This window comes from Hippopotamus amphibius, chromosome 7 (assembly GCF_030028045.1).
Source record: "Hippopotamus amphibius kiboko isolate mHipAmp2 chromosome 7, mHipAmp2.hap2, whole genome shotgun sequence".
In the NCBI taxonomy this organism is placed as follows: Eukaryota; Metazoa; Chordata; class Mammalia; order Artiodactyla; family Hippopotamidae; genus Hippopotamus; species Hippopotamus amphibius.
This window is the reverse complement of record NC_080192.1, coordinates 34,383,041-34,401,339: the sequence shown is the minus strand read 5'-3', so window position 1 is coordinate 34,401,339 and position 18,299 is coordinate 34,383,041. Positions and strand designations below refer to the sequence as shown.

The 18,299-nt window shown below is 35.5% G+C and overlaps 1 protein-coding gene across 4 annotated transcripts in view; it reads right to left on the bottom strand.

The window, feature by feature from the left end:
* Positions 1 to 6,460: 6,460 nt before the first annotated feature.
* The window catches only part of SLC6A15 (solute carrier family 6 member 15), a 48,294-nt gene continuing 36,455 nt past the window's right edge, over positions 6,461 to 18,299 (bottom strand). For 3 of the 4 annotated variants that reach the window (XM_057743061.1, XM_057743060.1, XM_057743064.1), the window contains 4 exons: positions 17,665 to 17,857; positions 14,894 to 15,053; positions 8,931 to 9,093; positions 6,493 to 7,811 (listed from right to left, as the gene is read on the bottom strand). In XM_057743061.1, the coding sequence (XP_057599044.1) occupies positions 7,440 to 7,811; positions 8,931 to 9,093; positions 14,894 to 15,053; positions 17,665 to 17,857 (888 nt within the window). In that variant the 3' untranslated portion in view covers positions 6,493 to 7,439. Of the gene's footprint in view, positions 7,812 to 8,930; positions 9,094 to 14,893; positions 15,054 to 17,664; positions 17,858 to 18,299 lie in introns of all 4 variants that reach the window. The other variant, XM_057743062.1, reaches the window with a different exon arrangement.

Sequence of the window (18,299 nt, the reverse complement as noted above, 5' to 3'; positions counted from 1 at the left end):
AGAATTCATTTTTTAATGAAATGTTACACAACCTAAAACCAGAAAAAAGTGCTGCTGCTTTAGTTGAATAAAAAGGAGTGTGGAGTAGGTGAAAACCTAATCCATTCCCTCCCCCACATACTAGGGCTCTGTGGATTGGGAGGAAGGAAGGAAGGGAGGAAAGGATTGAAGGCTGTACTCTATTAAACAGTAGCTTCTGCAGAGAGTGGAGCTAAAGCCTAAAACTTTTACTAGTCATTTATTCCTTGACTAATGGATTTGAATGAAGGAGAAGAGCATGGAGAAGAGCAGAATACTGCAGCCAGAAATGGGCAGGGAGGGAGGAAAGGGCCGAGAGAAACTGGTTGACGTGACGTTTAAGGCTAGCCACGTAAAACGTACAACAGCCAGCTTGAAGGGTGTTAATAAAGAGCAGGGATGCTGTAGATAAGTTCTCTATACCTAGCCTCCCAGACCTCAATAATGGCGCTCTTCAGAGAAATGATAACATTTCACTGTTTCAAAAGCTTGGACTCTAATTTTCAGTAGTGGAGTCTCCAGATTTTCAAATCCATATTACCTGAAACATACTGTGCTTCTTAAAACATGAGTAATGTGTGGAAACTACCTTTCTTTTCTTTTCTTTTTTTAAATTTATTTATTTATTTTTGGCTGTGCCATGTGGCATGTGGGAATCTTAGTTCCCAGACCAGCGATCAAACCCCATCCTGCGAACTGAAAGCAGAGTCTCAAACACTAGACTGCCAGGGGAGTCCCTAGAAGCTAATTTTCTAAATTTTCCATAGGTTATGCTAAGCAATAACTCTCTCCCAATTAGTTCCTTTGTGTTTTTTAAGATGGGGCTACTGCTAGAGCTACAATCTAAGGTGACAGCTCCTAGTGTTTCCTTCGTATGAGACAAATCTGAAACCTGGACAGCACAAGGTTCCAAGCCAGCCTTGAAAGGTAATCAATAAGAACAGATGAGGCTACCACGCCTGGCTGATCAGTGAAGGGTATCACAGCCTGGGAAAGGAAGGCAAGGTGCCACAGTCCACTCCTCTATCTAGTGCACACAGGTAAGCTCTTTTGCCAGAAACATCTCCCTATTTTTTTCTGAACAGACCAGAACTTTGTCTTTCTTTAATGATATTACACAGGCAATGTTTTTTTTTTTTCTCTGTTAAAAGACAAAGACTCATTCACATATAAATTAATTTCCTCTCTGATGACTAGGGTGATGATGTAAAGACAAAGATTTAGTTTTATTCAGGCTATTGTTAAATTATTATCATTATTTTCATTCAAAAATAGGGTCATTTAATGACAAAAATATTTTCTCTCTATCCCAAAAGTGTTCTTAATGGCCTTGACATTACCTGAAATTATTTGATCATAGTAAAGAAATACATATGCCATAATCATATACAACTATTGAATTCCTGTGAAACAAACTACATGTGAAATTTCAAGAACTTTTTCATTTAATCATGACAAAATCCAGGCAAAATCTCAGAACTAGTGCTTGTCATCACTATATGCATTATAAAGTTTAGTTTTGTGATAAGAATACCAAAAAATGACCCTTCTATCCATCACCCCCGTCCTAGAGGTGTTATGCTCATTCATCTGCCTGAAAATAGAGGACCAGTTTTAAAAGTCTTACTTGAAAAAGTTGGAAATGTGAACAATTAAAACCTTTGAAAAGTTCAAGTTTAGAATATGGACTACTGTATTTTTAAAAGAACACAGAAAGTTGTTCTAAAAGAATACCACAAAGTGATGACAAAAAGTGTGTTTCTTTTGCTATTGAAATTCATCTGTAAAATTCAACAAGGAGGTAGCTTAAGCTCATATATATGGAATCTAAAAAATGGTACTGATGAACCCAGTGACAGGGCAAGAATACCGACGCAGATGTAGAGAAGGACTTGAGGACACGGGAGGGGCGGAGGCCCGGGCGGGGGGGTGGGGGGGTGGGAGGAGAAGCTGGGACAAAGTGAGAGAGTAGCATTGACATATACACACTACCAAATGTAAAATACCTTGTGGGAACCTGCTGCGTAACACAGGGTGATCAACTCAATGATGGGTGATGACTTAGAGGGCTGGGATAGGAAGGGAGGGAGTCGCCAGAGGGAGGGGATATGGGGATATATGTATAAATACAGCTGATTCACTTTGTTGTACGGCAAAAACCGGCACAACAGTGTAAAGCAATTATATTCCAATAAAGAGCTTAAAAAAAAGAAGGTAGCTTAATCTACTTGTTGGGGTTGGGATTTGTTTGAATATAAATATTTTATGAAGAGGTGGCAATAAAATAAAAGTGAAAAAGTTTTGGATGAAAAAATGTTCTCTGTTTAGTGGATATGAGCTATGAGTATGAGTTGAAAAGTAAAAGACAAAATAGTAAATTTCGTATCATGATAAAATGTATACTACGTAAATAAGTAGATTTATTCTACTGAATCTAAGTCCTAGAACCAGCTTATCAGTGACCTCATTTGGCTAAAGAAATGAGGAGTAGACATTTCTATTTAGAATGGCTTGTTGGTGGTTCCTTTAGTTGTGTACATCGACATTGCATTACTTCGTACAGTACCTCAGGAAAAAAGGGTTGAGATGATTAAATCTCATAGGATTGTTTACAAAAGGGCTAACTAGAAATAATTCTACTTAAAAGTGTATTAAGAAAGTATGTGGTGAATAAACTTCTAATTGATTTGTTTAGCAGAGAGATTGGGCCATCCAGATCCCCTCCTGCTCAGAGAAGATATCTTCTTTGTTTAGTCCTATCAGATATTGATATAACTGATCTCAAATGATGCCATATTGGTCCTTTTAATATTTCCTCAAATTAAAGCAAAGCTATAAAATGAAGGAGGGGGAAAGACGTATTCCTGACAAAAGAAACAGAGATTGTTCTAGGGGAATGAATATAAACCAGGCATCTGCATCTATGAATTCTGTTGACCTCGTCAATAATGTGGGTAAATGCTAGTGATGAGCAGATCACATGAATGCCACATTGCTACCATGCTTGAAAATTTTCAGGTTTACTCCATCTTTTCAGATTGGAGTACAGTGCTGTATAGTGTTCTGCTTTTTTGCTTCTTATAAGCATTCCTTCAGCAAATGGTGAAATGACATATTGTTGCAACTCTTTTAATGACTTTTTTCTGAGAAAATTGTATTCTCAGAAATATAAATGTCAGTCTCTTCTAAAAAACTTTTATCTTCCTTACTATGCAACTGACTATCCCCTGAAAATGTCATAAATAGGAAAGGAATAGCAGCTGAGATATCATCATTAATCTACAAGGCATGGTTTCTTTTATTTACATGGCACCAAATATAGTATTGCATAGGCACCACAGGGCATGTTTCTTTTGCTGTTCATATAGATCAGGTGGTTTTTTTGATGGTGGTGGTGGTGTGTGTGTGTGTGTGTGTGTGTGTGTGTGTGTGTGTTTTGATAGTGGTGCTGGGAATGACGATGTCTTAAAGTAATGGTAGACTCCAAAGGGCTTTGAATTTAGGACAAGATACTGCCCCAGTTCCTTTTCTCTTTTCACCTCCACAAGAGAGACATTCTGAAGGCAGTGTTTTAGATGAGAATTATATTAGGATAACTAGAAGATCAGCCATTTTGCCGTCAGTCATTCAAGGCAAAATAACATATGAAAGATTTTACATCAGTCCTAAGTTATGAAGGTAAAAATATTCTATACTCAGTAATGGATAGCGTATACGAAACATTATCTTTAATAGTTCCAATAATTACCTAGAGGTTTTTTTTCCATTTTTGTCAAAGCTTTTTGTCTCAAAAACCTCCAACTAAAATTTACGGAAAACTATGTAACTGCTATAATTAATATTGATTCTATTCATATTCAATTAACATAGATATGTATCTCTTTTGGATGTATTCAGAAAACACAGTGACCAGAAAAATGTCAAAAGGATAAAGATATTTTACTTTTTAAAGAATTTTTTAAATTGTGAATTCCAAATTCTATCTACGCAAATTACTTTCCTCCCTAGATAATAGTATAATAGTTAATAACAGATAGTTTTTATTCTGTTTGAAGACAATTAGAATTCATATTTTAATTGATTTCCTTTTAACCTTCTTCGTACTCATGGTTCCTAACCAAGAATGCACATTAGAATAAGTTTTTAAAGAAATACTCATGTCTTGCATCCAATCTTGAGAGGATTCAGATTCATTAAAAGTTAGAAATAGGGTCACAAGTGACTCAAATTCATAATTACAGTTAAGAAGCACTATATCTTGTTTTTTCTCATCTTTATTGGAGTGTAATTGCTTTACAATGTTGTGTTAGTTTCTGCTGTACAACAAAGTGGATCAGTTATATGCATACATATATCCCCATATCCCCTCCCTCCCGAGCTTCCCTCCCACCATCCCTATCCCACCCCTCTAGGTCTTCACAAATCATGGAGCTGATCTCCCTGTGCTCTGCAGCAGTTTCCCAGTAGCTATCTATTTTACATTTGGTAGAGAAGTACTATGTCTAGATCTTAAACATTCTGGAATCGAATACCAATTTGAAGAGCCAATGAAAAAGGAAACAAAAACATCTTCCTAAAATAATGCACATAAACACAAACACATGGAAATGCAAATATACTTTCATAAATTATACCCTAAGATGTGATTTCACCAAGATATTAGACTTCCTCATTATGACTCTAACACCTAAAAGTGAGTACATTTTCTCCCTCTTCCTTTTATTCCACTCTAGACACTTTACTAGCCCTCCTGTCACACTCCCCAGACTGCTTTCCACTTGAATATAGACAGTCTTTGGCTATGTCACATCTAGGTGTGAGTTTAGGCCAGAGTTTACAGAAATGATGGAAAGTAATGCAAAAGCAAAAAACCTCAAATTTTGGAGTATAGGCAAAGATACTTCATACTACTATTTATTGATTAAATACTACACTTCCTGAGGAAAAGCAGGTAAGGGGGCTCCCAGACAAATGTGAGAAAGTTGGGAAAAGAGGAAGAGTTTACACCTTAAATGCAATGGTGTCTGGGCTTATTACTAAGAATAAGGCAGATTCTTGGTGAATAGGTGCTAAAAGAATGGGTGAATAAATAAATGAACAGCTGAACTGACATAGCAAAAAAAGCAGAAAAGAAATAATGAGAAAAGCAGAAAGGAAAGATTGTTCATTTCACTTTCACTTCCGTGGTCTTAGTTTCCTCATCTGCCACATGAGGGCATTAGAAGCTGTTCAGATTCTCTCCCATCTCAGAGGATTCCTGCATTTTTTGTATTACTCTGTGAATAGAAGGGTGGAGACCTATTCCCTAGCGCAAGGCAGGTATCCAAACTGTAGATTAACAGCCCTCGTAGCAAGAGAGGAAGTGTAGAGGGATGATGCTATTTGGCAATGTATTATGTTAAGCTAAAAGTTGGCAGGTAAAGTAAGTATTTGCTACAAACTTTCTAACATTGGGTAGCTTATGGAAGAAAATACTGCTTCAAAACAAAAATAAATAAAATTTATATTACCTCAACTTCTGGAATAAAGAGGCAGATTTATGTGCCTTCATGTGAAACATGGTCCAAAATAAATTATTTCTTGAAATAAGTAAGATTCAGAGGAGAGAAAACCGAATGCTGTTATTATGTAGTGTGTATACATGGAGCATCTCTATAAAGACACATGAGAAACTGGTAATGGTGGTTGCCTTCAAGGATGGGAAATGGGTGGCTAGGAGAAATTTTGAAAGGAAAATTTAATTTACATTGAATTGGGATAATTTTTGAGTTTGTATAGTGTGCATATATTGCCTACCTATAAAATGTTCTTAAACTTTAAAGTGTTACAAAATATAATATTAGTGAAGACACACACACACAAAAAAAAAAGCCTGAAAGGTTTAGTCACCAGGGGAATTATATTTTAAATGCTCCGATGCAGTCTGTTAATATATGTCCATAGCAGATGAAGAATATTTGGCCAAAATAAATCAATGGATACAGAATATACTATCTTCCAATATTTTGCTGCTTCATCCATCAGTATTTTTAAAATGTGACCTATATAGTGGTAGGACAGTTAAATAAAAGCTTTTCAACTAGATGGACTCAATGGAGTCCTGCTTCATCCAACTTCATATATAGAACAGTTTCATAGAAATCATCATAATTTTTTGCACTTCAGAGACAGTACTGACCCAGGAAGCAGTCATCTCTACATATGGTTTCCTGGGAGACTATAAGTATTTTTCCAAGAATTGTAGGACTACATTAGAAAACTATTTAACCATAATACTTTTTCCTTTATCTCTAAAGTGGTGGTAACTCTATTAATCAATATTAATCCCTCTTGGAATGTGATGATTAATTATAATGAAATGCCCAAGTGCTGACAGAAGTGCAAGATAATCCAAGTTAGGTGGCACAAGAAAAATCAATGTGGAAAACAAACATGATTTTTTAACTTTATTTGTAGCTTAAAATGTAATGCCATACAATTTTAACAATCACTTAAAAAAGGATTTATATTTGCATAAAACAGAAGCAAAACAGAAAGATATGAAATAAAATGCCATCTTGCTTCAAATTTTCATATCAGTACTTAAGAGTACTAATATACATCTTTATACATTGCAAGTATATTATATAAATATACTATGAGTAATCTTCAAACCACAATAAATATCAAGTAGGTTTTTAGGCACACGGCATAGAAAAATGCAGAATCTGCATAATTCTTGAGAGTGCTGAGTGACTCATTCTTAGATCATTTTCGCGTATATATTTTACACAAAATATACATCCATCACGCACATGATCCCCAGTCACCTCTGAATCTCACCTTTCATCCCAGCATTTAGTGCCTTCTTATTCTTTGATTCTATTGCTCTATACAGCTATTACATAAGAAAATATTTTGCAGTTTTCTTCAACTAATTGCCTAAGAAGGTATCAATGCTACCAAAATAAGTACAGCCTATCTACACAATATATTCATGGAAATGTGCTGAGCGGCACCAACTTACAGAACTGGTCATCGTAATCCTGGGGGTTATCCTGAAGGCAAACATAAATTTTGAAGTATACCATTTTTGAGTTGCCCATACCATGACATCCAGAAATTATTAGAAACTGAGGTAACACCTGTGGTTTTTAGAGATAGGAATCCTTGAAAAAACACCAAAAGTAGTTTTGAAAATTCTGACCAACATGGAGCCCAGTTATTGTACACTTTGTCTGTGACTCTTTCTGTGCAAATGCAAACCAAAGACTCCAAAGGAATGCTCGAGTTGAATTTAGATACACCGTTAGGATTAAAGATCACAGCCATGGAACACCTGAGATCGCCCTCTGATAAGCGAAGTCTAACGCTTCTCTTAGTAGAGCCAATGTTCATTGATAAAAATGAACCAAATAAAACCCACTGTTTTTGCCCTTCAGCTACAAGTCAGATTCTGGCATATCTGGCATATCTGCCATCAAGTACCCTATCCCATATCGTCCGTTGGGAGCGGTATCCAGAGTTGGTGATCCACTCTGTTTTCGATAAATATTTTTACCAAAATTTGGAGAGGACATCTCGCTTGATATCTTTCCATGAATGAGGCTTGCATTGTCTCCCTCTAAGTTTATAGGCTCCTTCAGGACCCTTCCTCTTTTATAGGTCACAGATGCTAAATTACCAGAACTATCATCTATAAGATTACAGCGACGAATGATGAAGACAACAGGGACGGGCAGTATTGCCAGGACCATTAGAGAGATACAGACGACCATTCCCCACGTTGGGTAGCTCAGAAATTCCTCCGATGCCTGTTGAAGCCAAAAAATAATTATTAATAACCTATCTTTCTCTGTAGGGACGTGAAAAAATTATATTTGTCTCAGGCTTATAAGCAAAGAATCTGGGCTAGTCTTATGATTTTGACTATTAAATTCCTGTGGAAGTGACAGCAAGCAACTTCCAGAGCAAAGCCTTAAAGGCCTTGCTATTTCTGTCTCTGTCTTAGAATGCTGCCCGGAGTCCATAAGGCCTGAAAGAAGCCAAGAATGAGAGCTCACATAGACAGAGCCCAGCTCTCCGAGTTTAATCAGCTGCATGAGTTAGCTCACACCAGACCCAGAGAAGAATCAACCAGCTCATCCACAGAATCCTAAGAAATAATAAATCATCATTGCTTTCCGTCATTAAATTTGGGGGTCGTTTGTTACTAAGCAATAGTCACGTGTTATATGTGCCACATTATCTTTCTAAAATCTGAAATTAAATTTTGAACTACATCTGGCCCCAAGGGTTTTGGTAAGGGATAACAGACTTATTTGTTTAGAATAGTCATGAATTTTTTTGTTATTATATAGAGTTATTGACCATAGGATAAAGGTCAGAGGTATCTGAAAAATAAGCATTCTGATTTTCTAACAGCTAATATGTATCTTATGATTGCATTACTATGTAGCTAAAGCAGCATTAGAACAGAAATTGAAACAGTCATGGCTAATATGACAGTTATAGCAAAATTTTACTTCAATATTTACTTAAATTATGTATACATGGCTAATGCATATTTTCATTGTTAGGGTATCTCAGATATGATTTAATAAATCTATACAGGAAAAAATATTTATGGTGGTTTGATCAATATGTTTTCTGAAGTTAAAGGCCCAATAATTATTGGTTCATCTATGGCGACATGAATAAAATTACTTTAACAAGGACCAAGTCAGTGTCTCTCATGTACTAAAAACTCTACAATGTATTAAAAAATCATACATATTTGGAGCCAAACAATACATAAAAATCTCAAGATCCTTGCATAAAAGCAATACCATTCATTAAACAGCAAACTATACTGTGAAAAAAGCAAAAGACAAAAACCTCTAAAATGACATTTTATGTATATTTTTATCTAACTTCCTTATTTTGCATTTTACCTTATCTTCAATCCATGCATTATAGCCAGGGGGACTTAATCCCATATTCACAATGCTAGCAATTAGCAGTGATAATAGCATTAGAGGAGAAATATATTTCCACATATAGTAGTAATATCTGTTGGGAGCAAAGCCCAGCATATCCTTTAGGTCTTCCATAAACCTAAACAGAACAAAAGAATTTAATTATTCCTTGAGTTGATATAGCTATATTAAAATATTGTACATTAAATGTCCTTTAAAATATGCATTATATCAAAGCTTTGATGGGGGGTTTAACCATGATATACTATGACATTTTATACTGAGTCCAAAAGTCATATTGGAAGATGACTTATAAATTAAGAACATTTGTAAAGTAAAATGGAACTAGCTAACTGTAATTTTCATTTGGAGAAAGTCCCCTTAAGTCAATTACTGGAAAGTCTCCTCCAACTGATGACTTCCCACTCTATGAACACAATATTTGCAATGCATTAAAATTTCCTTGTTTCTTTTTTTTTAATTAGCCATAATTAATATCATCCAATCCAATTGGTGTTTATATTATTTGACCTCTCATTTCTTTTTGTAGTCTGGTTTTTTTTTAATTGAAAGAAGGTCCACACATTGCAATTGATTTGTGTGTTTCTCAAGTCCCTTTTTCATCTCTAAGTTCCTCCTGCATTTCTTTATTGTTTCCTCCAATTTTTTGTTGAATCAGCTGGGCACTCTGTCCTGTAGTTTCCCACAGTCTGGATTTTGCGGATTGCATCCACACAGTGTTGCTTCACAAGTGCATCTGATCTTCCTATTTCCTGTGAATGAGCACTTAGACCTAGTAATGATTAGACTTATTTATTTATTTATTTATTAAGATTCAGGTTATTGCGGTATTATTTACCTGAAATGAAATTCACCCTTTTTAATTGTAGATGTTAACACTGTCAGGAGCATTTAGCCATTACATACTAGTCTACATCCCTTAATGTTTATCTCGAGATAAATATTTACTGCCCACTCACTAGTCCTTGTATTAATGTTTCTGCCGACTTTTTGGTTGTCTAAACCTAGTTCTCTCATAGATTTTTCAAAAAGGGGTCATAGTAACTATATTTCCTAATTTCTTGCATGTTTCTAATTGTTGGTCTGTGGTCACTATACCTGAATGTTAGTTCAGCTCAATTTAAAACTGTGGCTTACGTTTTCTTTCCTTGAGAATCATACATATGTCTAACTACATAATATTGTTACAAAAATTTTGTTGACTATTAGATTTTCCTCTTATAAATAATCTTGTTTTGTTTTGTATTGTTTTTACCTGGATGCCTTTTCAGTTTGGTTTGGTTTGGTTTCGTTTGTCTTGAAGTAGCATCCTAGGATCCTAGGCTATGTCTTGTTGTTGGCCTTTATGTCTACTTTTCCAAGTACTATATCTTGTTTGCCCTTTCAACATTCAAGTTATTTGGGGTAAGTTTCTTCAATTATAGTTTTTAGCATTTTAGAGGCCTTCATTGTACATATGTTGAATCATCTTTGCTTAACTACTATTTTTATTTTTCTTAAATCCTTTGTTTTCAAGTCTTCCTCCTTTCTAGCTTCTAATTCTTCTGAAATTAGCCATTGTACTTATTGTTCTTGTTATCTTTTTAATTAGATCTTCATTCCTGTGTTTCTCTTTTATTTACAATTATTTCCTGAGTTCTATCACCTCTGTTTTCAAATCTTCCTTTTCTCTAATTATTATATTTCTCAATTTTAAAATAACTGATGTCTGCTATTCTTTTGTGGCTTCTATCATTTTTAAACATTTATTTCAACTCATTTTGAAGTATTGTTAGCTTTCCATCTATTTTGCTTGTGTGCTTTTGTTGTCTGCAGGGATTTTACTCTACTTCTTCCCTATTTTTTTATTATTTACTTATTGGTTGCATTGGGTCTTTGTTGCTGCACGTGGACTTTCTGTAGTTGCGGCGAGCTGGGGCTACCCTTCATTGTGGTGCTCAGGCTTCTCATTGTGGTGGCTTCTCTTGTTGCAGAGCACAGGCTCTAGGCTTCAGTAGTTGTGGCACTTGGACTCAGTAGTTATGGCTCTTGGGCTCTAGAGTGCAGGCTCAGTAGTTGTGGCACAGGGGCTTAATTGCTCCGTGGCATGTGGGATCTTCCTGGACCAGGGCTTGAACCCATGTCCCCTGCATTGGCAGGCAGATTCTTAACCACTGCGCCACTAGGGAAGTCACCCTCTTTTTAAAAAAAAAAAAAAAAAAAATCAACTTAAGATTTGGCCACATTTAAGTGAAATGAATTTTCCTGTGTTTTTTAGGAGGTAGGGATGGGTCTTTCCTCTCTATATTTGCAAAGTAATCAAAAAAGGTGGCCTCAGAATTTCTCAGTTCTATTTACCTCTGCTCTCCTCCTCATATTTACCTGAGCTTTCTTTTCCATGGCCCCTACTGCCTCTCTCCTGCTCAGTTCAGGTTTTGCTCCCATCACTTTTTCTTCAGTGCAGAGCTTTATCTTGGAAGAGAACTTTGGGTTTTTCATTTCAAGAGTTTGCTGAGACCACATTGCTCCACCACTGATGATCTTATTATATTTTGATCCCTCTGCATTCTGCAAAATGAGGGCAAAGATCCTATAAAATTTCTCCCAGTTTAGCTCACTGTCTTTAGATCAGCCTGCCACACATTGCAGGGAGGACCTGGGGGTGACTGGAAAGCTGTCAGAAGCCCAGCTGCATATTCTCTACCATCTCTCACATGGATGTGATACCACACAGGTCTTGCAGCTGCCAGTGGTTTGTCCCAGCCTTTCATGTTTGAGGGTTCATGGGAATATCTTCTTGCCAGTGTTTATGGGTATTTAGTTTTGCTTTCTAGTCATTCTTTTTTTCTTTCATTTTTAAAATGAAATACGATCTACACAGCCATCACTTTCAGCTTCACAGAATCCTCCTTTTCATTTTTTCTCATTCATATTTCTTCCTAACCCCTAACTTGCTATGCTCCAATATTTCTTTTTCTGTATTTGAATTTGCTGTCTCAAAAGTTTAAGTTTTGAAAGCCTTCTTTCTCTCAACACTGTCTCTGGAAATGTAGGTAAACGTGGCAGAAGACAGAGCAGAACTGAGCTCATGACACTGTTGAAGGTGAACAGGAAGAATATAAGGTTGCTACCAACATTTTAAGGAAGGGAAAGTAACTAAGTGAGAGCACTTTAGACAGAAGAATTCTAATTCTGCTCCTAGGACAAGGTATGAGCTTTAGAGACCAACAGACCTGGTTGCAAATCATAGCTCTGTCATCTTTTAATGTAAACCTTAGTCCTTCTGAGCTTCATTTTTGGCATTTTCAAAAAAGTTAATACCTATCTTGGAGGGTTATTGTTAGGCTTATAGACAACATATGTGGATCACACTACCTCACATACAGCAGAAATTTATAGACGCAAGTATTATTAGTAGTAGTATTCTTCCTGTTGTTATAATGATTATTATTTAGGAACTACTAAGAAATATCTACTACTGTGCCTATTGTAAATGATGAACTGTCTAAATGGAAATATAAATTATGATCTTATTGATGCACAGATCAGTCTAATAACAACATCAAATTCCCACACAGTGCAGGTTAGGAGTTGTGGATAGCTTAGTAGAGTGTAGAAATATCTGGTTTTAAAATTAAAGTCCTAGCTCTACAACTAACGTACTGTGTCCTCCTGTACAAGTAGGGCCAATTTTCCATCCATGATATGGGTAATATTAGTTACCACAGGTTGTTATAAGGACTAAAATTTAATACATGTCAAACACTATAAAACTCTTAGAGGAAAATATAGGTAGATTACTCTTTGACATAAGTCACAGCAAGATCTTTTCTGACCCACCTCCTAGAGTAATGGTAATGAAAACAAAAATACACAAGCGGGACCCAATGAAACCTAAAATCTTTGCACAGCAAAAGAAACTATAAACAAGATGAAAAGACAACCCTCAGAAGGGGGAAGAATACTTGCAAACACATCAACAGATAAAGGATTAATCTCCAAAATATATAAACAGTTCATGCAGCTCAATATCAAAAAAACAAACAACCCAATCAAAAAATGGGTAGAAGACCTAAATAGGCATTTCTCCAAAGAAGACATACAGATGGCCAAGAAGCACATGAAAAGCTGCTCAACATCACTAATTATTAGAGAAATGCATATCAAAACTGCAATGAGGTATCACCTCACACCAGTTAGAATAGGCATCATCATAAAATCTATAAACAATAAATGCTGGGGAGGGTGTGGAGAAAAGGGAACCCTCTTGCACTGTTGGTGGGAATGTAAATTGATACATCCATTATGGAGAACAGTATAGAGGTTCCTTGAAAAACTAAAAATGGAATTACCATATGACCCAGCAATCCCACTACTGGGCATATATCCAGAGAAAACCATAATTCAAAAAGACACATGCACCCCAGTGTTCATTGCAGCACTATTTACAATAGCCAGGTAATGGAAGCAACCTAAATGTCCCTCAATAGATGAATGGATAAAGAAGATGTGGTATGTATGTACAATGGAATATTACTCAGCCATAAAAAGGAATGAAACTGGGACATTTGTAGAGACATGGATGGACCCAGAGACTGCCATACAGAGTGAAGTAAGTTAGAAAGAGAAAAACAAATATCGTATATCAATGCATATATGTGGAATCTAGGAAAATGGCACAAATCAACTGGTTTGCAAGACAGAAATAGAGACACAGACATAGAGAACAAACATATGGACACCAAGGGGGTAAGTGGAGGCGTGGGGGGGTTGGGTGGGATGAAATGGGAGATTAGGATTGCCATACATACATTACAAATAAGAAAAATATATCAAATTATACACTTTAAATATATGCAGTTTATTGTATGTCAATTGTATCTCAATAAAAGTTCTCAGAGAAAAAAAAGTTTAATGGATGTCATATAACTATTACTACTATTTCTATATAGTACATGATCGTTAAATGTAAGTTTCCCCACCTTTCCTTGCCCAGAGCTTTTGCCAGTAATAAAAACATTCTTTAAGCTTTGTGACAAAGCTCGCTCAATACCAATAATGTTCTTTATGTTGTTTAAGAGAACTATGGTTCTCAATGAACTTATTCCTACTTCACAGAGACTTCTAATAAGTTTGATGGTCTTATTGCCTTAATCCACATATCTTAACTAAAGACAACTTTAAAAAATATTGGACAAGACCTCCAGAAACTTTTTTTCTTCTGAGATTAATGTTTCATTTCACACCAGGTAGACACATTTTTCAAACATAGCAGGTATATAATTCAGGGGTTTGGGCATCTAGTGAGTGCAAGTCATGACTCCATATAGATATGAAGTTTATGTATAGCAAATGCCATATATATCTCGGAGCAGTGAGATATATATATATATCACTTCCCAAAATTGTATAAAACATTGTGTAACATGGTAAAATAAGGCATTTTATAGCATAGCAAAATAAAATTTCTCTCATAAAACAGGTTAGCAACATAATTAGAAGTACAGTCCTTGGAGTTAAGCGAAAATGGCTATGAATCCCAGGTCTGCCTCTGTTCAGGTATGATGAGCAAGTCACTTGGCGTCTCACTAAGCTTATGTTTTCCTATCTGTAACAACAGCTCAAAACAGCAAGGTTCTTAGAACTTAGCCAATACAAATTAGATCTTGGAAGTTCCTATTTGATAACCAGAATTAAATCAAAGCTCCAGAATCCTAAACTACATTACCATCTACACCATTTTAACTAATCGCCTAATAAGGGGATAAACTTTGTTAAAAGTGTTTAATGAAGAAGAGCCTGCAAAAGAATTTTGACTTTTGTGGCAAGAAATTTTCCCCTCTAGCCACTTCCCTCCTCTTCTAAATGAGATAGATATTAACAATTGGTCTTTCCAAAACAGAGATGAAAAATGAATGCATGAGAGAGAATATACTTACTTATCTATGCCATACACAAAGGATACAGCAATATTCTCCAAGATGACCACAATTAGCAGAGGCAGGGTAGCAGAATAATCATCAAACATTGTAACAAAGTAATTTCCAGAGCGCTGCACAAATATCAGGCCAATACAAAATGCCAGAAGACAACAGATAACTGGACAAAAGGAATAAATTTTAAAAATTAAGCCCTATTCAGAGTCAAGTCTTTCAAACCTCATTATAAGTTATTATATGCAAACAATAATTTTATTTCCGCTCATGTTAATGATATAAATAGTATACCTTTCCTGATACCATGGAATATAAAATATTGGGAATTAGTTACCTGGATTTAGCCCCAGATTTAATATGACTTCTTTGTGAGACAGTAACAACTCATCTCCCTGAGTCTGTGGAAACTTACTTACTGAGCACAAATAACAAATGAGGCAAAACTGAGAATATATTAAAAATCTAAATCTCCATACCCTTCTTCTCATTATTAATAGCAAAGTGACTTTTTCAGGCAGCAAATATTCATAGGTCATTTCTACTTTTAATAATGTTTTATAATTTTGGAAACAATATTGAAATTTTAAATTAATAATGAGGTTAATGTGGCTTATAATAAGACTATGATGACATATTTTTATATTTGATTGAAATATGGTTATTGTTAAAGCATAACTGAAAAAAATCTGATGAGACCTTGCCTTAGCAGCAACCCACATCTCTATCTTGATATTGCCTGAACAGACTAATCCTGGAATCCATATTTTTGTTAGACTCTTTATTTTCTCATGCACATTAGTAGAGAGGCCCTCAAAAATAAAAGATGACTGTGTTCTCTTTCTCAACCAGCTTTTAGCAGAGGTGAGTAAAAATGAAAGAAGTGGAGCACGTAAGAGCAGTTCAGAAGGGAAGAAAACTGGTATCCCCGGGTTCCATCCGATGGAGGTTCACTAACAGTCTCAATAAGTATGGGTTAAATTAAGCCATTTCCTCCATCTCCTAAGCGCTATGCTAGTGGTATGAGTTACATCATACATAAGTGAATATTATATATAAACATATCATGTAGAAATGGAAAAGTAGCTTTCACTTGTAGTCTAACGCGTATTGAAATATTTGAACGCTTGTCACAGAAAATTGTACTCAGTCTCAGGATCAAAGTAGCAGAGCTTGGATTTGAACCACAGCCTATGTCACTCTCACTCTCCTAATTACATCATAGTATAAGGTAGATAAGAAGAGAGTGTATTCTAGGTGGTACAGACACAGAGTTTTGCTGACCATGTGAGAGGAAGAGATAATGAGTAAGTCACTTATCTAAATCCCTCTGTCCTATCAGAGGAGACGAAAACATCTGACAAAGATGATGGAAGAACATTTCATCTAAATATATAAAACATGACTCAAAGTAAAAGTATGATCCCAAAATACAGGTAACGGGGGTAGAAAGTATATTCCTCTTTACTCTGACCTACACTGTTGCTTTTCCCCTTCATTTTGCAAACCCTCTTACCATAGGAGGGTTGGGATATGGGGCAAAGATGAGAAAAGCAGCAAAGATGACTTATTTAGTCTGCATGCCAGGCAGGGTATTGATAGCCTTAAAATAAATAGAAACTGCAGAAGTAGAGACTGCCTTTCAGGAAAAGATAGAGAAATTTCTCATTTATGTTCAGCTGAATTAAAGACAGATGTAAATATCTGACAAACTGCTGAAATTGTTTTACACACACTTAGCAGAGCAGTGAGTGATAAAGATATATATGTATTTGAGAGTTATTTACACGTAAATTATTACTAAATCTTTCAGAGCTAAAAACAGAGCCTTGGGGAGCTTGTGCACCACTGCCCGGCATTTCAGATCATCTATATATTTTTTCCAATTAATTTTTGCATCACTTACCAACACTGTTGCTGCACTCTGGTCTGGCTGGCTTCCTCGCTGCTTCCTTTGTCTCTATTTGGGTATGCTTACTAACGCTATCATCTGACCCCTGAGAAGACCCTTCCCCTTTCTAAATGAATTTCCACTGACTTTCACTGACAGTCCCCTCATATATTTAGATGACCTTTTCTGCGTCTTAATTTGTAGAACATGTAAAGTCTCTATCATGCTAGCAGTATGTTACATGGTACAAGTCTTATCTCCTCACCTTGATTTTAATTATCAGTCCTATTCTCTTTAGAGGAGAGGCTCTCCTATATCTCTGTATCTCTGTTGTAATTTCTCTTATATCCTTGATATCCCTCAAATGCAAGGAGGATGCAATACATAACTGGTACTTTAATAACTACTTGCAGATTGGACTTTTAATAACCATCAATATCAATAAATTGTGTTACTATCTTTCCTACTAGATATATTAACTTCCATCAGGCTACAATCACTCTTTTATATGAGAACTAAATCTAGGTTTATCAATTTCAGTTATGCACTTTTGGAAAATCCAATGATCTGAAACCCTTTTTTTAATAATTATTTGACTTAAATACAAAATTATACAAGAACATTCTATGACTTTGTTCTAGCACCAGTAATTCATGATAATGACATTACTACTAATAAAGAATATGTCACTAATAATTAATATAATCTATATTTAAAATGTCATTTGCGTGTTACATAAATAAATCCCTAAATAACAAATACTAGTAACACTTATTAATAAGTAGACATTAATAATAAACACTTTGCTATTTCCATCTCTGATCTCTTACCAAGGGTAAAATGGATAGTATCAGTTCAATGAAAAGTCAAATACATAAAAACTCACCAGTGAGAATTTCTTTCCTCACTTTGAAAGTGTCCACAATGGGTGTGATGATCCCTTCAATGGTTCCAAACATGCTGCCAAGCCCAAGATTTACCAGCATGAGGAAGAACATCACTGACCAGAAGGGAGATGCAGGGAAATGTGTCATCGCTTCTGTAAATGCAATAAAAGCTAAACCAGTCCCCTGAACAGCCTGTAAGATATACAAAACAGCCACATTAACACAGAGCAATATGAAGTCCTGGCTATATACATCAGTCACAAAGGGCAAGAGAACTCTGAATAATGCAGGGGAGTTACTGGAAATAAACATGCTGAAATCGTGTTGCCGCCTAAGAAACCGTGCTTTTAAACAAAATTCAAGGTGATCATGTTATCTCATAAAGACAACAGATAGACCAAAATTTAAAAAGAAATTTGAGTAAGTAATTAAATCTTTCCTTACAGAATTCAAGATTTTTATGCTAACAATGGCTTTATCTGTAATTTCCTGCACGTGATTCTTTATGTTTAATCTCAAGTACAGTTAGCTATCTTAAAGCAAGAGATTAATGGCCAATTTCTCCATTATATTTTCCTTTTTGGCAATGTAAAGAGAGGGTGACAATTAATGCAAGGCTATTTATTCATATTCA